General features: G+C 35.4%; 1 protein-coding gene across 2 annotated transcripts; it reads left to right on the forward strand.

Moving 5' to 3' along the window:
* The first annotated feature begins 7,987 nt into the window (after positions 1-7,987).
* LOC132051464 (uncharacterized) lies at positions 7,988-15,612 on the forward strand. 2 transcript variants are annotated; one of them, XM_059442540.1, is made up of 6 exons: positions 7,988-8,712; positions 12,280-12,364; positions 12,468-12,637; positions 13,595-13,869; positions 15,037-15,205; positions 15,236-15,612. In XM_059442540.1, the coding sequence occupies exons 1-6, from the start codon at positions 8,349-8,351 to the stop codon at positions 15,244-15,246; spliced, it is 1,074 nt and encodes a 357-aa protein (XP_059298523.1). In that variant the 5' UTR covers positions 7,988-8,348; the 3' UTR covers positions 15,247-15,612. The 2 variants fall into 2 exon arrangements, with proteins under 2 accessions (XP_059298523.1, XP_059298524.1); XM_059442541.1 differs by having other exon boundaries at positions 7,989-8,712; positions 15,037-15,612.
* The last annotated feature ends 2,094 nt before the right edge of the window (positions 15,613-17,706 follow it).

The following is a 17,706-nucleotide window of genomic DNA, read 5'->3' on the forward strand; positions in this document are numbered from 1 at the left end:
TGTTGGTTGTTTTTATATGCGTGCAACCTTGTCCCTGTACCTCGGCCCTGTGTTGTTCTTTTTACTTTTGTCCTCATCAGGTGTAGAGTTTTTTTCGAGGTGATGGGGAGTCTCCCCCGGGTTTCGACTTCGTCAAAGACGTTTGGGTTTTGCAAGATCCTTTAGATTTACTTTTTTTCCCTTAAAAAATCTTTCCCGATTTTGGTATTTCTTTAAATTGTAAACCAGAACTCTTTAGTCTAGACGGTTTTGGAAATTTCTTATAATAAAGTATTTTTCCCGTGTTATATCAATTAAGGTAGTTATCGGGGTTCGCCCGGGGGGAGGGTTAGTGTGGGGGGCCCTGATCCGTGATTTGGGTCGTGAAAACATATATTTTGAACTCTTTAATTAATGTTTTTAAAAATCAAATAGGTTTCTTTTTTTATGGATTTTCCCTCAAAACTTGAAGATCATTGAGAACAAAAAAAAAAAAAAAAAAAAAAAAAAAAAAAAAAAGAACCAAAATTGGGAAATCGAAGAACTTAATAAGGATATTGATCAATTCTATAGCTTAAGCGGGTGGGTGGGCGAGGATAATGCTCGAATATTCGCTCGAATCTTAACAAATACTTGAAAAAATTAGTTTTACAAAATTAAGAAAACCCGAGATTAGAACATGTAAAACGCGGACACAAACGAGTAAAAATCTTTACAAATTTTTTTGATAACTCACCGGAAAATTTTTGACAAACTTCGAAATAATGGAGAAAAACTTCCTAGATGAAAAATGGGGGAAACGAGGATTCGTAGAAGATGACAGAAGAGGAAAAAATCATATTTTTTGGGCTTTGGTGAGAGTTTTTGTTGTTTGTAGAAAAATGAAAAAAGGAAGAGATAGTACTTTTGGGCTTTAGGTGAAAGGGGAGTGTGAATTAGAATAAAATATAAGGGATCAAAATAATTTTATTGGTGGAAATTTTAGCCTCAAAAAAAATTGGATTTTTTCATTTTTGGGTGACTTTAAACATTTTGTGGCTTATTTTAAGCCTTTTGGTTATACCCAAACCTAAAATAAGCAAAAAAGGGGTTATAAGTTGGGTTTTACAAACTTATGGGGTCAACAATCTAAATCATTTAATTTATCCCGGGTCTGTTTCGAAACAAACCTTTATAGAATAAACCCGGGTAATACCGAACTTAAAAAACAAATGGATGATTCTTTGAAAAGGGGTTGTGGAAAAAATGAGTCCTTCGTGCGGTATTGGTGCCCGAAAAATGGAACATGGCGCGTTTTGTCGATTTTGAGCCATATAAAATAACGATAAAGTATCGTTATCCCATCCCTCGTCTTGATGGCATGCTTGCTGAATTGATCCATGCATACTTTCGAAGATAAATCTTAGAAGCGGATACCATCAAATCCGGAAGAAACCCATAGATGAGTGGAAAACGGCATTTAAGAACAAATTTGGTCTTTTGAATGGTTTGGGGATGGGTTTGGTCCCTTTTTCTCTATACTTTTGCGTTTAATGAATCACGTGATGAAACCTTTTATTGAAAAATTCGTGATTGTTTACTTTGATGATATATTGGTGTATAGTAGAACCATGGATGAGAATGTTGATCATTTGAAATATGTGTTTGAAGTGCTTAGATAAGAATAACTTTATTCTAATGTAGCTAAACGCTCTTTTTGTGTTGATGAAGTTGTTTTCTTGGGGTTTGTTGTGAATTTAAGGGGTGTTGAGGTTGATGAATCCAAAATGGGGAACCCCGTTTAAAATTTGGGAAAACTCAAAAAACCCATTGGTAATGTGACAAGATAGTTTGGGCCTGGTTATGAACGGTTTGTTAAAGAATTTAATGCCGTATGCGCTCCTTTTGACCGAGGTGATCGAAAGGATAAGCCTTTTTCTTGGGGTGAGGTCGCTTAAAGAGCTTTTGAAACTTTGAAACAAATGATTGACTCCATACACCGTTGTTGTAATTACCCGATTTTGGACAAATCTTTGAAATTTAATGTCGATGCTAGTAAAGTAGGTATTGGTGCGTGTTGCAAGACCAAAAACCCATTCTTATACTTTGGTGAAAAGCTTAAGGGTGTGATGTTGAATTTTTAATAAACGTTGAATTATCCACCTATGATCTTGAATATGATTTGCAGTTAGGCTTTGGTAATTGGACAACACTACTTGTGGCTCAAAGTTTGTTATTAGACCGACGAGTCCGAAACATCTTAAGGCTCAAGGCAAGTCGAGCAAGCGGCTTGCCAAATGGGTTGAATTCTTGAAACTTCATCATAATCCAATATAAAAAGGGGAAAGACAATGTAGTGGCGGATTCCTTGTCTATAGAGCATGTTTTGATAAATACTTTGTCTTCCATATTGATGGGTTTTGAAAGCTTGAAGACATTGTATCCCGAGGACCCCGTTTTTTGCAAAAATCTTTCAAGATTACGAGGAATGGGAATGGGAAAGATGGATTAGGGATAGGTCTTCTACTCCCTATTCAAAATTTTATGGTTTCTTGTTCAAGAACAAGCGACTATGTGTGCCCATGAGCTATTGGAGGGAACTATTTGTGAGGGAAGCCCACAATGGGGGATTAATGGGGCATTTTGGTATTGATTATACCTTGGGAATTCTTAAGGAACAATTTTATTGGCCTAATATGCGTCGAGATGTTGCTAAAATTATGATCAATGCATTGAGTGTCGTGGTGCTAAGTCTAGACTCCTTCCTCATGGATTGTATACCCCTCTCCACCCCTCAAAGACCTTGGCTTGATATTTCGATAGATTTTATATTGGGCTTGCCAAGGACCAAAAGGGATAAAGATAGTATCTTTGTTATTGTTGATTGTTTTTCAAAAATGGCTCATTTCATTGTATGTTATAAGATTGATGAAGCATCTTATGTTGCATCATTTTTTGTTGAACATGTAGTAAAGTTGCATGGTATTCCCAAAACTATAGTGAGTGATAGAGACTTCCAAGTTCACAGTCACTTTTTGGAAGTGAACCTGGTGGGGGACGATCAGGTGACCAAATTGTTGTTTCTCACTCTTGTCACCCACAAACCGGTCGGCTAAACCGAGGTGTTGTGCGAACAGACTTTTGGGTTCTATGCTTAGGTCGCGGTTAAGGGAAAACTAGCATCTTGAGGTCAACGTTCAGTTGAATCGTACACAACAGAGTCATTCATAGTACTATCGTGTTCCCATTTCGAGGTTGTTTATGGTTTTTAATCCACCAACCCCAGATCTAATCCCTTTGTCTCAAGATGTTGTTTCGAGTTTAGATGGCAACAAAAGCGAGGCCGTGAAGAGCCGCAGATGAGAAGTGCGAGACTTCACCTTGAGAAGAAGAATCAAGAGACTACCAAAGAGCAACAAAAGGCCACAAAGAGAGTTGTACTGTGAACCCGATTGGATTTAGGGTACATTTTCGCAAAGAAGGTTTCCCAACAAAAAGAAGACCAAGTTGATGCCTAGAGAGATTTATCCAACAGGGGGTGCTTAGCGACCAATGACAATCCATACAAGATGATCTTCCTTCGGATTATCAAGTCCATAACACCTTCGATGTGTGATCCCTCACATGGACGTGGATGATGGTGACCTCTAAATTTGAGGACGAATTCTTTTCCAAAAAAAGAATGGAGAATGATACACAACCCAAGTTGCATCAAGGCCTTCACTGAGCCAAGCTTTAGCTTCAAGCATTGCAACGAGGTTTTCAAAATTCCAAGTATTGACGATTGTGCGGGAGGATGGAGAAAATTGATGAGGGTTTAAGCATGACAAAGAGTACATTACCAGCCACATTTCGAGTTTCATTTCAAGGAAAGACCAACCAAACAAAGTTCTTTACCATTAAGGGCGTATAATGTATTAGCCAATACGAGTTTCTTCCTTGTTTTCCTGGGTGATAAGTAGTAGACTAAACATTTCATTACTTAGACTTTTTATGATTATTGACATTGAAGACACTTTGAGTGTTGAGAGCTTGCTTAAGCATTTGATTGAGAACTTGTTGAGAGGATTGGTTGCTTGGGATTAAAAGTCCCTTGAGGTCATCTAAGAGATTAAGTGTTTAGTTGTATGCAATTAAGAGGTCTTGGCTAGTTTAGAGCTTTGATTGCTTAATTGTGTCTTCTTTTGTGTCAATCTATCTATCCATTTTCTTTTCCTTTGTTATTTTCTTGTCTTTTCGATTCCGCTATTGTATCACAATATTTCTTTTTGCCTTATAACTTTCTCATGTTTATGCCCATTATCACAATGGGAGAATTGAGTGTGTCTTCCGAATAATTGTCACACTAACAAAAAAAAAGGTAAGATATTCTTGTGTTAGAACGCAAAGTGTCTAACTATTTCCTTTTGCTTAATTATAGAATGATAATAACTAATATTATCTTTTCTTTATCACAATATGATTCATAATGCCTTACGAAAGAATAATTAAAGAACCTGAGCATTACAGGAGACTTAACCATGTTCTAATGCCACCAAATCATTCCGAAAATTTGATAAATTTCAATATGAAATCATCATGGTATCATCTGGTTTTTGATTTACCAAGTCTTAAAAAATGAGCCATTACCCGAGGTCTGTAGAAGAAAAAATTTATTCACAGTGACTATTGGACATTAATATTTTTATATACTCTTTTTGAAAATTCAATGAGTAAAAAGATACTCATATGGAGAAAGACTTAGGAAGTCATATCACTTCTAATTCATTCTCTATTATTTGAAACATAATAGTAGACTAATTTAGATTTTAATCTACTGTTAAGAAAAACTAATTCTTAGGAACGTAAGCCCATGACATTCATTTCATGAAGAAGCATCCAAGTGCTAAATTAAAACAAAAAAATAGGAAGAGCAAAGAATGTAATCTAAACTACTGTTAAGAAAAACTAATTCTTAGGAACGTAAGCCCATGACATTCATTTCATGAAGAAGCATCCAAGTGCTAAATTAAAACAAAAAAATAGGAAGAACAAAGAATGTAATCTAAACTACTGTTAAGAAAAACTAATTCTTAGGAACGTAAGCCCATGACATTCATTTCATGAAGAAGCATCCAAGTGCTAAATTAAAACAAAAAAATAGGAAGAACAAAGAATGTGATCAACGTGGGCCTTTTATGCCTCCGATGCTTTCCTGTCAGCATTTGATCCTCTATAGATTTTGCCATAAACTTAAGTTTTTTATTGATCGATTGATTTCTCAACATCTAGAAGTGAGGCCAAGTCCATCTCTTAATTCCAAAGAGAAAAACAAATTCCTTTTGAAGAGAAGGAGCATGGGACCTTAAGTCCTTGGATCTTTTCTCTTTTAATTTCTATCTCTAAAGCCAAGGAAATAGTTCTATCCTTAACCATGATACAACCAGAGCCTTCACAACTCACAAGGATGCGAAAGAAATAATCTGCTTGCTACTCTCATAATTATGGGATACTAGTGTTTCTAGAACAATTCATATTAATTGATACGACATTCTTCACAGATCAGGAAACAAATAAAACCTGGCTATAACGCCAATGAAGGAAAATTAATCCAACGTAGAATACATAGTTCTCCCAAGATCCATATATTAGTTTCACTAGTCGACAGCATAATCACATGTATAAAACATGAATTATATTATAAAGTTCACAGTCTAAAGTCGTACCTGAGTTATAGAATTAATTGATCCAACAAACAACGATTCCACGAAGGTTCTTCACCAATGAAGAGAGAGTTTTCCTTTGTCGAAGTTGGAAAGAGAGAATCGTAAGAGAAAGAGAAATCTGTAGAATTAAGTAAGGTTTTTTCTAATAGAAATCTATTTATCAGTACTTTTTTAAGTGACACAACTATTCATAAAATTTTCCAATATTGGTGACTCTTCTCTTTTATTTTCTATTAATATTCTAATAAATACATAAGTCATATATATTTATATATTAAGACATGGATCCAAATTGACCCACATGGGTGACCCGAATTCAATTTCCAACATAAAGGCTTTTGTGTTTCGCACACAAATGATGAGTTGCACCAATCAAAAAAGTTTTTCTATGTGTCTCACATAACTGACATTAGTTGTGTGAGACACCTTTTTGTAAGACAAAAAAATGTACCCACATCTTACACTAATGGGTCCACAACTTTATGTTCATTTGTTTTGTCTCACAAAATGGAGTCTCACACAACTAATATCAGTTGTGTTGTGTGAGGCATAATATTAAAAATTTTCTAATCAAGAATCATTCCACTAATCACCAACCCAGTACGCAATTAATCGTGTCTATAAGGTTGGGAATCGTACTTAATCATTATTTTAACCATGCGATATCAATTTCAATAAAAAATAATTATTTGGGGTTGTTAAGAGCTCAGATCTTATCCACTACTTTCTTTCATAGGCCCATAGTCCCCATCACTCCACAAACCAAGGAAGAAAAAGGATAATTGCACTTTTAGTTCCTGAGTTATTTTGATTTTACTTTTTATGGGTGGAATAGTTAATTTAGCATGATAAATTTTAATTAATGAAATTATGTGTTTTCTCTATTTGAATTTATGTGACATTTTTTGCTTTTTGAGATTTAAATTATTGGAATTTTGATCAATATTTTAAATTATACTCCCTTTATTTCAATTTATGTGAATCTATTTCCTTATTAGTCCGTGTAAAAAAGAATGACCTTTTTTAATATTTGGAAACACTTTACCTTTATGCAATGATTTATAGCCACACAAAATATATGTGACTCATTTAGGACCACAAATTTAAAAGTCTCATCTTCTTTCTTAAACTCCGTACCCAGTCAAATGGGTTCACATAAATTGAAACGGAGGGAGTATCTTTTTATCATATTGATATGAGAAAAATTACAACTTGGAGTACTTTCATATAGTAGTTTTTAATATCTAAATTTTAATCTTAAAATATTGAGGTGATCTAATCCGATTTAATTTTTAAGATTAATCAGATTGACTCTCGATAAATAAAAAGTGTCACGTAAATTGAGACAGGGGATTATTTTTATCCTTTATGTAAGAATATGTGATATTTGGATTACTTAAAACTTTATTGTGCTTGAATATAGAGTAATTTTATGTATTTAACATAACATATCGAATAATTAAATAATTTAATACGTACTTCTCTGACCCAATTTATGTGAGGGTTGACTTTGCCCAATTTAAAATTGAAAGGAATTTTTTTGAAATTTGTGGTCCAAAATAAGCCATAGGCATTTGAGTGCTAGAAAACATTTTATTAAGAGTAAATGTGAAGTTTAAAGTTAAATTGTTACCAAACATAGAAAAGTATCATTCACTTTGGGATTGGCCAAAAAGGAAAGAGTGTCATATAAATTGGGACGGAGAAGTAATAATTTATTAAATTAATGAAAATTTATAAATATGAAATATATACATAGACATATGACCAAAGAGGAAAGAGTGTTACATGAATTGGGATGGAGGGTGTAATAATTTATTTAATTCATGAAATTTGTAAATAAATAAATAATATACATACATATTTATTGGGATAATTTCAATATTATACAATCCAACATAAATATTACATCCACATAACCACACTTTTAATTTACATCCGTATAGTCTTTTTTTTTTTTTTTTTTTTTTTGCAGCAGCAGCAGTGTTTAATTATACAATATTATACACTTACTATAAACAATGTATTAATCTTGAATAAAAGTGTATAATAATGTATAAAAAGCCCATTTTGGATAATATTATAAATATGGGCCATTACGGATAAATATTTTCTTCAAATAGACATAGGATATTATTTTTCCTATTTATTAATTAATGAAAATTGAATATACTTAATATAAAAATTTATCAAGGACCAAAAGCATAATCAATCATATCTGAAAGACTAAAAGTGCAAAATTGAAAAAAAGTTATGGGATCCTCTATAATGGGGCCTTCTTCAGTTACATTATAATAAAACTTAATTTCTTCACAGTCTCGCCGGTTTCTCCTTCGCCCATAGTTTTTCTTTTTCTTTCTCTGCCCAACATCCCAAAACTCTTTTTCTTCTTTATTTTTATTTTTTTAATATTTTTTATAGTGCAATGTTCATTTGTTCAATGGTTCTTTCTTTTGACTTTTCACCTATGAATTTTCTTCTTTTTAGGTGAAATTATATTTTTTTCGTGGAGTTTGGATCTAATTTGAATAAAGGGCTACTGGGGATTTTAATTCTTGCACAGTAAACATATAATTCGATACAAAAATTGTATAAACTGTGTTTTCTGATCTGGGTTTATCTCAGATTGACATAAAATTTGTGAATTTTTTATTCTTGGTTGGAAAAGGAAAAAAAAAAAAAAAGATGGTGACAGTGAATGTTGGAATGCTGCATTATATATTGGACCATGTATATGGTGCATTTGTTCACAGAACAAAACTAAGCCCACCATTTTTTTCAAGAGGATGGGGAGGTACAAAGCTGTTGCTTTTAGAGAGAATGATTAAGCAATTGGAAGGACAGAATTGGCCTCCTACATTGGTACAACCTGTTTGGAAAACTGTTTGGGAATCACAATCAGCTACTTTGAGAGAAGGGGTTTTTAAGACTACTTGTGATGAACAGTTGCTTAGTGCATTGCCACCTGAGAGTCGCATTGCAAGGGTTGCTTTCCTTGCACCCAAATACACTCCAACTCATAAGATGGCTTGTGTGCTGCATCTTGCTGGTAATATTATGCTATTCCCTGATTTTAGTTTCTATGTAATGATTTCCTTATTATTTGCTAGGTATGCTTTACTTCTGTATTATATCCTTTTAAAAATGCTTTGAGATGAGTTTCTTGAGCCGATGGTCTTTCGGAAACAGTCTCTCTACCCCACCAGGTAGGGGTAAGGTCTGCGTACACTCTACCCTTCCCAGACTCCACTTGTGCAATTAGACTAGCTATGTTGTTGTCTGTACATCTTTTTGGATTTTATTGTGTTATATTCTTACTGTACTGAATGCTAACTAGTTTGCAGTTTATATGAGGAAAGCTGGGTGTTTCAGTGTCTTGTAATGTATATTCAAGGTAAAAGATGTAATATTTGACGGGATGCCGTGGTGACGGGATGACCTGATTTTAGTTTCTATTTTGTTGTTTGTACATATCTTTGATGACTGAGGACATGACCTTAGATAGGAGGTTATGGAGGATACGGATTAGGGTAGAAGGTTAGTTTGGTAGCTGAGTGTTGTCTCGCTTATCCTTATATGCTAGTACTCACAGTATTACTCTTGCAGTTTCTTGTAATTCGATTTCTGTTACTAATTAATATTTCTTGTACTTCCATTATCATATTATTTTGTTGCAGTTACTATTCCTTTTTAAGAATGGCCTGGCATGCTTCCTTTAGTGTTTTGTCATATGGCTTCTGCTCTCGCGCTGTTTTTTCTTTTTTCTTTTTTCGAACTTCTTTGATAAGCTTTTACTTGAGCTTCAGGGTCTATCAGAAACAACCTCTCTACCTCTCAAGGTAGGGGTAAGGTATGCGTACACTCTACCTTCGCCAAACCCCACTTGTGGGACAACATTGGGTATGTTGCTGTTGTTTATATTCTTACTGTACTGAACGCCAACTAATTTGGGACTGAGGCCAATTTGATTGGTTATTTGATATATTCTTTGTGATAGACTAATCTAGTTGCATACTTTATCAAAAAAGACTTATCTAGTTGCATATTTTGAGATTTGATCTTTGGAGTTGGTTTCTGTAGTAGATTGATACCCAAAGAGTAGGAGCAGTTTGATTTTAATTTCTATCGGCTTGTGCTATTTAAATGAGGATGACGTCACGTTAAAACATGTAATGTTTGTGGGGATGACGTCATGACGTGGTGATGTTCATAAACTTCAAGCTGGTCTTAACTTGATAAATTCTTACCTTTTCTTATTCTCTTTTCAATCCCGGTGTTTAGACATCAAAATTTTGAGAGAATGTTGCTTGCATTAAGTTCATCTGCTCATGGATGACAAGAAAACTGCCATTGTAATAGTTGTCACCTTCCGTCTCGATGGTCTACTTTTGAGCGGAAGCTGTACATATTGCGAGTTGGCATAAGAAAGATCAAGAGCTGGTGACCATGGTCATTGAGGATCATGATACAGTACCCTGTTTAATCTATGGAAGGAAGTCCTCTTCTTCTTTCCCTGACATACTCTTTTGTAGCTTCTTGGTACTCTTAACTATAAAGTTTACCTTTCTCATAAAGGGGAAGAAAAGATGCAGTACCTGTTTAGACTTCAGTAGATCACGCCTGGCTTATAACCACAACACTGTCATATCTAAATTTTCTGCCTCTAGTTTCATGCTAAATTTTCTTAATGATACTGTTGAGTTCAAATTTCCAAATAGGTCCTGATTCTCTTCCTCAAGTCAGGTTGAGTAATCTCCTTGAACCTGACTCGTCCTCCATTTGTCTCCTTTATGGTTCATTAGTAACACAACTTTCTCTTACATGTTTAAGTTGTTTGTACATGTATCATGTGGTCCATCTGTGAAGTTTTTGTTTGTGTTCACCAAATTAATAAAACTATCTCGGCACCTTTGGGTTGCAATCCTTTAAAAAACGGGTAGTATTTTACTGGAGAATTGAGCGTTATTCTTTTTCCTAGAAATTCTGCCAAATGGGTTTTAAAGCATGTCATCTAACATGAGATGAGGAAAAGGATGTAAAAAAACCAAAGAAGTAAAGTGTAGTCCCGGTCCTAGATCTACTGAGGGAAGCGAGACTGAGATGATTTGGGCATATGAAGAGGAGGTGTGAGGATATGTTACCTTCTCAAAAAAAAAAAAAAAAAAAAAAAAACAAGGGGAGGTGTGAGGATGCGCCTGTAAGGAGGTGTGAGAGGTTGGCTATCGCAGGAGTTAGGAGAGGTAGAAGTAGGCCGAAGAAGAACTAGTGGAGGTGATTAGGTAGGATATGGCACAACTTCGTCTTACCGAGGACACGACCCTAGATAGGAAAGTGTGGAGGTCGAGGATTAGGGTAGAAGGGTAGTAGGTAGTCGAGTGATGTCGCACATAGCCACCTCTACGCATATTCTTGTCAGTATTATTATTTAGTAATTGTGTAGTTGTCTGTTCTTCGATGTGTGTCACTATCTATTGCGCTTTTGCTTTGTAACTTGTTCTTTTGCTGTCATATTCTGTGTCTGCGTCGAGGTCCTGTTCCTTTATTTTCCTTTCTTTTCTTTAATTTTCTTTCCTTTCGAGCCGAGGGTCTTTTGGAAACAACCTCTTTGCCCCACAAAGGTAGAGGTAAGGTCTGCGTACATCCTACCCTTCCCAAACCCCACTTGTGGGATTACACGGGGTATGTTGTTGTTGTTGTCCTAGAGCTACTGAGAAAGTGATTAATCTTCGCATGACTTATTGTATTTGAGGTCCATAGAGAAAAGATGTTTGATCGAGAGGTTTATGGTCTTATTACATATAACACTTATCTCTCAAACTGAAATTATGAAACAAATGGAAAAATTCCTCACTATTTGGCATGTGTGGGTCTAGCCTAGTCCTTCAGGCTACCCTACAAACAATTGTGAATTTGTAATAGATACCTCATAGTAGGAATATTCAGAATTTCAATCATTGAGCCCAAAGATGACCTTTTTCGCTGTATAAGAGACCTGACTTATAATTTCAAAACAAAAAACAAAGAAACATGAATCTTGTGTCTTGTAGTGGGAGAAAGGGGTCAACCTGTATGTATAAAGCTCAGTTATATTGTATCATCCTTTAGTCAACTCCTATTAATTTGGTAAACAATACCAGCTTTCTGTACAGATACAGGAACTGCCATCTGTTAAGATTTCAACAAACCCTTGAGTGACGAGGCAAAACTTAACATAGCTTTCCCACGAAGCAATTTCTATTAAAGAAATTATTTTTATCCTTTTCTTTGTCATAATATAGTCCTACTAGAATGTAGTAATATTCCTTTCTTTATCATCTACTGGTTGGATGCATTTCAAATAGAAGCTATAGCTGCTGCCAAGATGAAATATTCCTTTCTTTATCATCTACTGGTTGGATGCATTTCAAATAGAAGCTATAGCTGCTGCCAAGGTGAATCACAAACTATGCAAAAATTATTCAATATAAAAAAGAAAAAGAGAAGAAATGACCAAAGTATTTTTGGTTTGTCTTAGATATCCAGGACTATAGTAAACGCATTGCTGATAATATCATTCTCCTGACCAACTCCGCCTATACTCTGTTGTGTTCTTATTTTTTTAGTTTCCCATCTGCAGGTACTGGAGATCATACTTTTGAGCGAAGATTGCGTCTTGGCGGTCCATTGCTGAAGGAAAATATAGCAACTATGGTGCTTGAGAGGTAACAATTAATTCCACAGAGAAATGTCTTTGTTTTTTTTTTTTTTTTTGGTTCTTTGAGTATACATTTCCTGTTATTTTAATGGCCCGTCCATGTTCTGTAGCCCTTTCTATGGAGAAAGACGTCCGTTGCTGCAGCGTGGGTCAAAGCTCTTATGTGTTAGTGACCTGCTGCTATTAGGACGAGCCACCATTGAAGAAGCCCGAAGCCTTTTACATTGGTTGGACTATGAAGAGGGTTTCGGAAAGATGGGTATATGTGGACTTAGCATGGGTAAGGCATAAGCCTCCACTGAACTCTAGTTTTTATGATTAGTAAAAGCCAAGTCACCATCTTTTTATGCATTTAAAGATGAATGTATTATTTCGTCCTTTGAACAAGTCAACCTAGTTTGATTTGTTGATCCAGTTTGAAAAATATTACTCCCTCCGTCCCGATTTATGTGGCACCATTTGACTAGGCACGGAGTTTATGAAAGAAAGGAAGATTTTTGAAACTTGTGGTTCAAAACAAGCTTTAGATATTTGTGTAGCTGTAAATCTATTTTATTAAGGGTAAAGGGGGAGTTTTAAAGTTAAATTATTTCTAAATACAGAAAGGTGATATTCTTTTTGGGACAAGCTAAAAAAGAAAGTGTGCCACATAAATTGGGACAGAGGGAGTATTTTGGTTTTATGTGAGTGATGGTGTGCGAAATAGATAAGAAAGATCTTTAGTGGATTGAGTTTTACGTTGTGCATCTAGTGCCAAAGAGTGCTATTCATGCGTAAGTATATGCGATGCTTTCAAACAGTTGAAACTGATCCTATTCAAGAAAGTCTAAAACTGGGTATGTTGGGAAAAAATTTAGAGTCACATGGTAAACTGAAGCTGGTATAGAGATTTGTTGTTGAGGAGATGAGTAGAATGGGCTATGCAGTCACTGCAGGAAGAGTTTTTCCTGGATAATTCAATATTATGCTGTATGACCTGTTAATTATCAACTACAAAGGTGTGTAACTTTTTTTCCTCATCGGTTCCTTAAAGTTAGATATTAGGTTCCCACTACTTTTAGATGTATACTCTTATCTGAAATAAAGGAGATTGCAAAAGGATACCAACATGTGTGTCCAACCATTGTGCACATGAATATATTACCTAGTACATATTAAACCGAACATGCATAAAATTAAAATCTTTACAAGGAAATATTCCTTCTGTCAAAATTTGTTTTTCTTTGATGATATTTAGGAGGAGTACATGCTGCTATGGTTGGATCATTGCACCCCACACCTATTGCTACACTGCCTTTTCTCTCTCCGCATTCTGCTGTTGTGGCATTTTGTGAAGGGGTGTTAAAGCATGCCACTGCATGGGAGGCACTGAGAGATGATCTTGCTGTGCAGGAGGCTGCTATGACTCTTGAGGATGTGAGAGAACGGATGCGAAATGTGTTGTCTCTCACAGATGTTACACGCTTTCCAATCCCAAAAAATCCCAATGCTGTAATATTTGTTGCTGCCACAGTAAGTGCTAGATCTCACTCTTTGCATGGTATGGTACTATGGTTTACTTAGAGGAGGGCCTGGAGTATTTTGGGTGCTCCTTCTGACTCCGATTAATGTGTATTCCATGTCATGCATGTTTATTCCTGCCTATCAAATGTCTATTCTCACATTCCTCCTTAATACTTCTTTGTCATGTCGGTAACCACCATAGTCTTGTCGGTGACCAAACTAATCTTATTTAGTAGCTGAAATATTAGCAGATTGTTTCGTCTGCGTGAGCGGTGGGGCAGAGTTGCTTTCCAGTAGTATAATTTTTTGTTCAGCAGTTTGATCTAAACCTTATCAGGCTAGAGAAGGACTTTTCTGAATGTAAAAGTGCTAAGCCTAGTATGTCATCTTGATCATTTTTTTTTTGCCTTGAAATACCCCTATGATAATGATAGAGTCTAAGATGGCTGAAAAGGTGAATCGTGGTGCTTTTATAAGAGCTCAGCGGGTAGATTCTTCCTTTTTATGGAACCATATGTAAAAGTTGAAACTTCCATCTCATGTGGCTCCTTCCCGAGTTACCTTGTCGGCTTTGGCATTAAACCACTATCTATGCGAGCAATTTGAGCTTGGACTCCACAACCATTTGATTTTGTGGTGTTGTGCACTGGTGCAGTCTTGGGAAAGCACATTGAGCTTCATTTTGAAGTTGAGGGTATGAGGTCACAGGTCTAGAACTGCCTTCTTCTATCGAATGAGCCGTGCCTTCAAAGATGAAAAGTGTCTCTTTAGCACTCCAGTCTAATTTTGTATTGTGACCTTAATCACATAAATGGCTCCGACGGAAGAACAAACATGTAAACTTTTCATTGAACACTGGGATCATAGGTGCTTTGCATTACCTTGTCTGGAAAAAGCTTTACATGATAACCACCATACTTAGGAAGGAAACTTTGAGGTAATGTGGAGCTGATTACATAGCTTTATGATAGTTGAAAAGAAAAAACATATGACAGTTATCTCATGGATATGAACCTATGGTGGAATTCGTTTGTACATCCAGTGAACATTTATATACGGGGGCAATGCATGCAAAAGTTCATTGCTTTATCAAAATATAGTGCATAGCTCTCATTTAATCTCTTGATTTAGGGTTCGTAACCACACAAGGAATCTCATGAACCGTTCCTTTTTCAGGATGATGGCTATATTCCAAGGCACTCAGTGCTAGAGCTTGAAAAAGCTTGGCCTGGCTCAGAAGTTAGATGGGTTAGAGGAGGGCATGTATCGTCTTTCCTTCTCCACAATGGTGCATTTCGCAAGGCGATAGTGGACGGCCTTAACAGACTACAATGGAAGGAGTCACCTTTGTGACATTGCCATAGTTGTGGATAACACACCATGTAATTATTGTTGTTCCTCACCACTAATTCTCACTGAACTCGATACACTGAACCACAGCTGATATTATTAAGCATTTGCTGGAAAATGGAAAAGGGTGCTGGAAAGCTTTCATTCTTTACTTCTATTTTTTGTTGTTGTATTACTTCAAAGTACAATCTTTGTTGGGACAAATAATGGAATCTTCGGTGAAATTTCCACCTTCTTTTCTTATTGTCTAATGCACATTGTTGAACTGTAGTTGTATGGTACTAGTTCCTTTTTATCAGGATGACAGTGGTATTGTCTGTGCTACATCAAGTTTGTATTACTAGTTTCTTAATGACAATTTGTTGGTTGATCTAAGGAAGAAATTGTGATCGGTTAGCCTTATTCCCCTCGTCATTAAAAGTTTCCCCTTTTTTCATGTTCTCCCTTTCTTTGAGCCCTTTTGTTGGTCAAAATCTTTTGGATGGTTAAACGAAGATATATGTCAGTATAACGATAGATTACTTGGAGATGTTGCACCCAAATTTGTTTTAAAAAAATTCTTGCACCAAGTCTAGGGAAAATTGTTACCTTTACTAAAAGTTGAGTCATATATTTTATGCATAAATCGTGATGCGAGTATGTGTAGTATTTTCTACATAGGAAAATAATGGATTGAAAACTTGGCCAGTTTTGTACAGCAAATATTTAATTGGTAATAAATTCTGTCAATAAGGAAGGGCATGAGCGAAGGCGAAGAAGGGCAGATAAATTAACAGGGCAGGACGAGGGAGCTCTTATACAGGCAGGGCGGGTTCAAATAATTTTTTTAAACGTTAAAATAGAATGCCTCTATCATTGAAATTTGAGTTCATATCTTCAATTCAAAGTTGAATCTGAAAATAGTGAGTCCTACCGAATGTTAGTTGACAAACTCAATTTGTTGTGTTTGGAGCTCAGTCATTCTTAAAATATTGATTTTATAAGATTTGAGGGCTGAAAATTATATTATAAGGTATAGACTCACAATTATTAAACAAGCTCGAAGAAGTGAGTTTGTACTTTAAATATGATTCTTATGAGAAGTTTAAAGTGGATATTGGGTAGACTTGTTGGAGACAGTCTAAGAAGGTTGGTTGTTTACAAAATCTGAAGTCATTTCGTTGAGACTTGAATTGAATTTGAACAAGAACTACAACAAAATATCTTAAGAAGAAGTTCGTCATTATGGCTTATAAGGATGTCTATACATTATCATGCACTTTTGTACGAGTTAGATTGTTTTTATACTTTTATTCAAAGTAGCTACAATGTCTATGGGGATACAACATAGAAATACATCTAAATTGTGGCGAAATTGCCAACTACACACCTATTTACCCCCTTAACTTATTTTTTTCGTATTATTTATCCCCTTCACTAATTACATGATAAAGAAAATAAATTAAGACACACAACACATGTGCAAACACTCGCTTATTCAAAACAAAAAACAAGGGGTCTTGATGCCTTTCGTTTGATTCTTTCATCCTCCGCAAACCATTCACCTCCTTCTTCCACTATTACGACCTCCATCTGTTCTTTTTATTTTTTTTTCTTTACTGAATCACTTCATCAATTGTCGCTCTTCATAACTCTTTTGTGTACTCAAGCTTAGTTCTGTATTTGCAATTGAAATTTCATCGAACCAGTGAAAGAAGGACAAAGAGTTTGAGAGAGGATCAGGGTCCTGCTGTTTGGGTTTGAACGAATCAAATGAAAAAAGTCGCTAAAACTATTCTTTTTGTTTTGAATAAGAGCGTGTTAGCACATACTGTATTCTAACTTTTTTTTTATTGGGTAATTAGTGAAGGGGGTAAATAATACGAAAAAAAATAAGTTTTAGGGGGTAAATAATGTGAAAAATAAGTTCAGACGGGTCATAGGATCACTGCATAGTTTAGGTGTATAGTTGGCAATTTCGCCAAGGTTTAGGTGTGTTTTTGTGTCTTATCTCATGTTTATATAAGTATATAAACATTGTATAACAATATATAAGGGTGTATAAATAGTGTATAAATACTGATATAAAGAAAATATTAACTACACTGATGTAAATTGAAGAATGTACTTACGTACTATTGAGATGTGCCCCGGCTTGCCCGGACACCACGGTTATAAAAAAAAAAAAAAAAAAAAAAAAAAAGAGTGTACTTACGTGGGAAATTCGCAGGAATGCCTTTATTTTGGGCTTTGCTGCTCTTTAATTTTTTTCCCTTCGGCTAAAAAGTGGCCGAAAATACCCTGATATTCTGGGTTCGAACCCCAACCAAGTCACACAAAAAAAAAAAATTCGCAAGTCAAGATTTTGTAGCAACTATGCCTATCCGGGGGGTAAAGTTATGCATTATTGTAGTATCCTGTTTCATAACAAACTATGCTTTTTCGGGTTAAAGTTACATCTTAAGGCATAGTTCTGTAAGAATTAAGTTATGGAGCTCTTCCCCCGAATGAGCCTTA

The sequence above is a fragment of the Lycium ferocissimum genome, chromosome 4 (assembly GCF_029784015.1).
Source record: "Lycium ferocissimum isolate CSIRO_LF1 chromosome 4, AGI_CSIRO_Lferr_CH_V1, whole genome shotgun sequence".
In the NCBI taxonomy this organism is placed as follows: Eukaryota; Viridiplantae; Streptophyta; class Magnoliopsida; order Solanales; family Solanaceae; genus Lycium; species Lycium ferocissimum.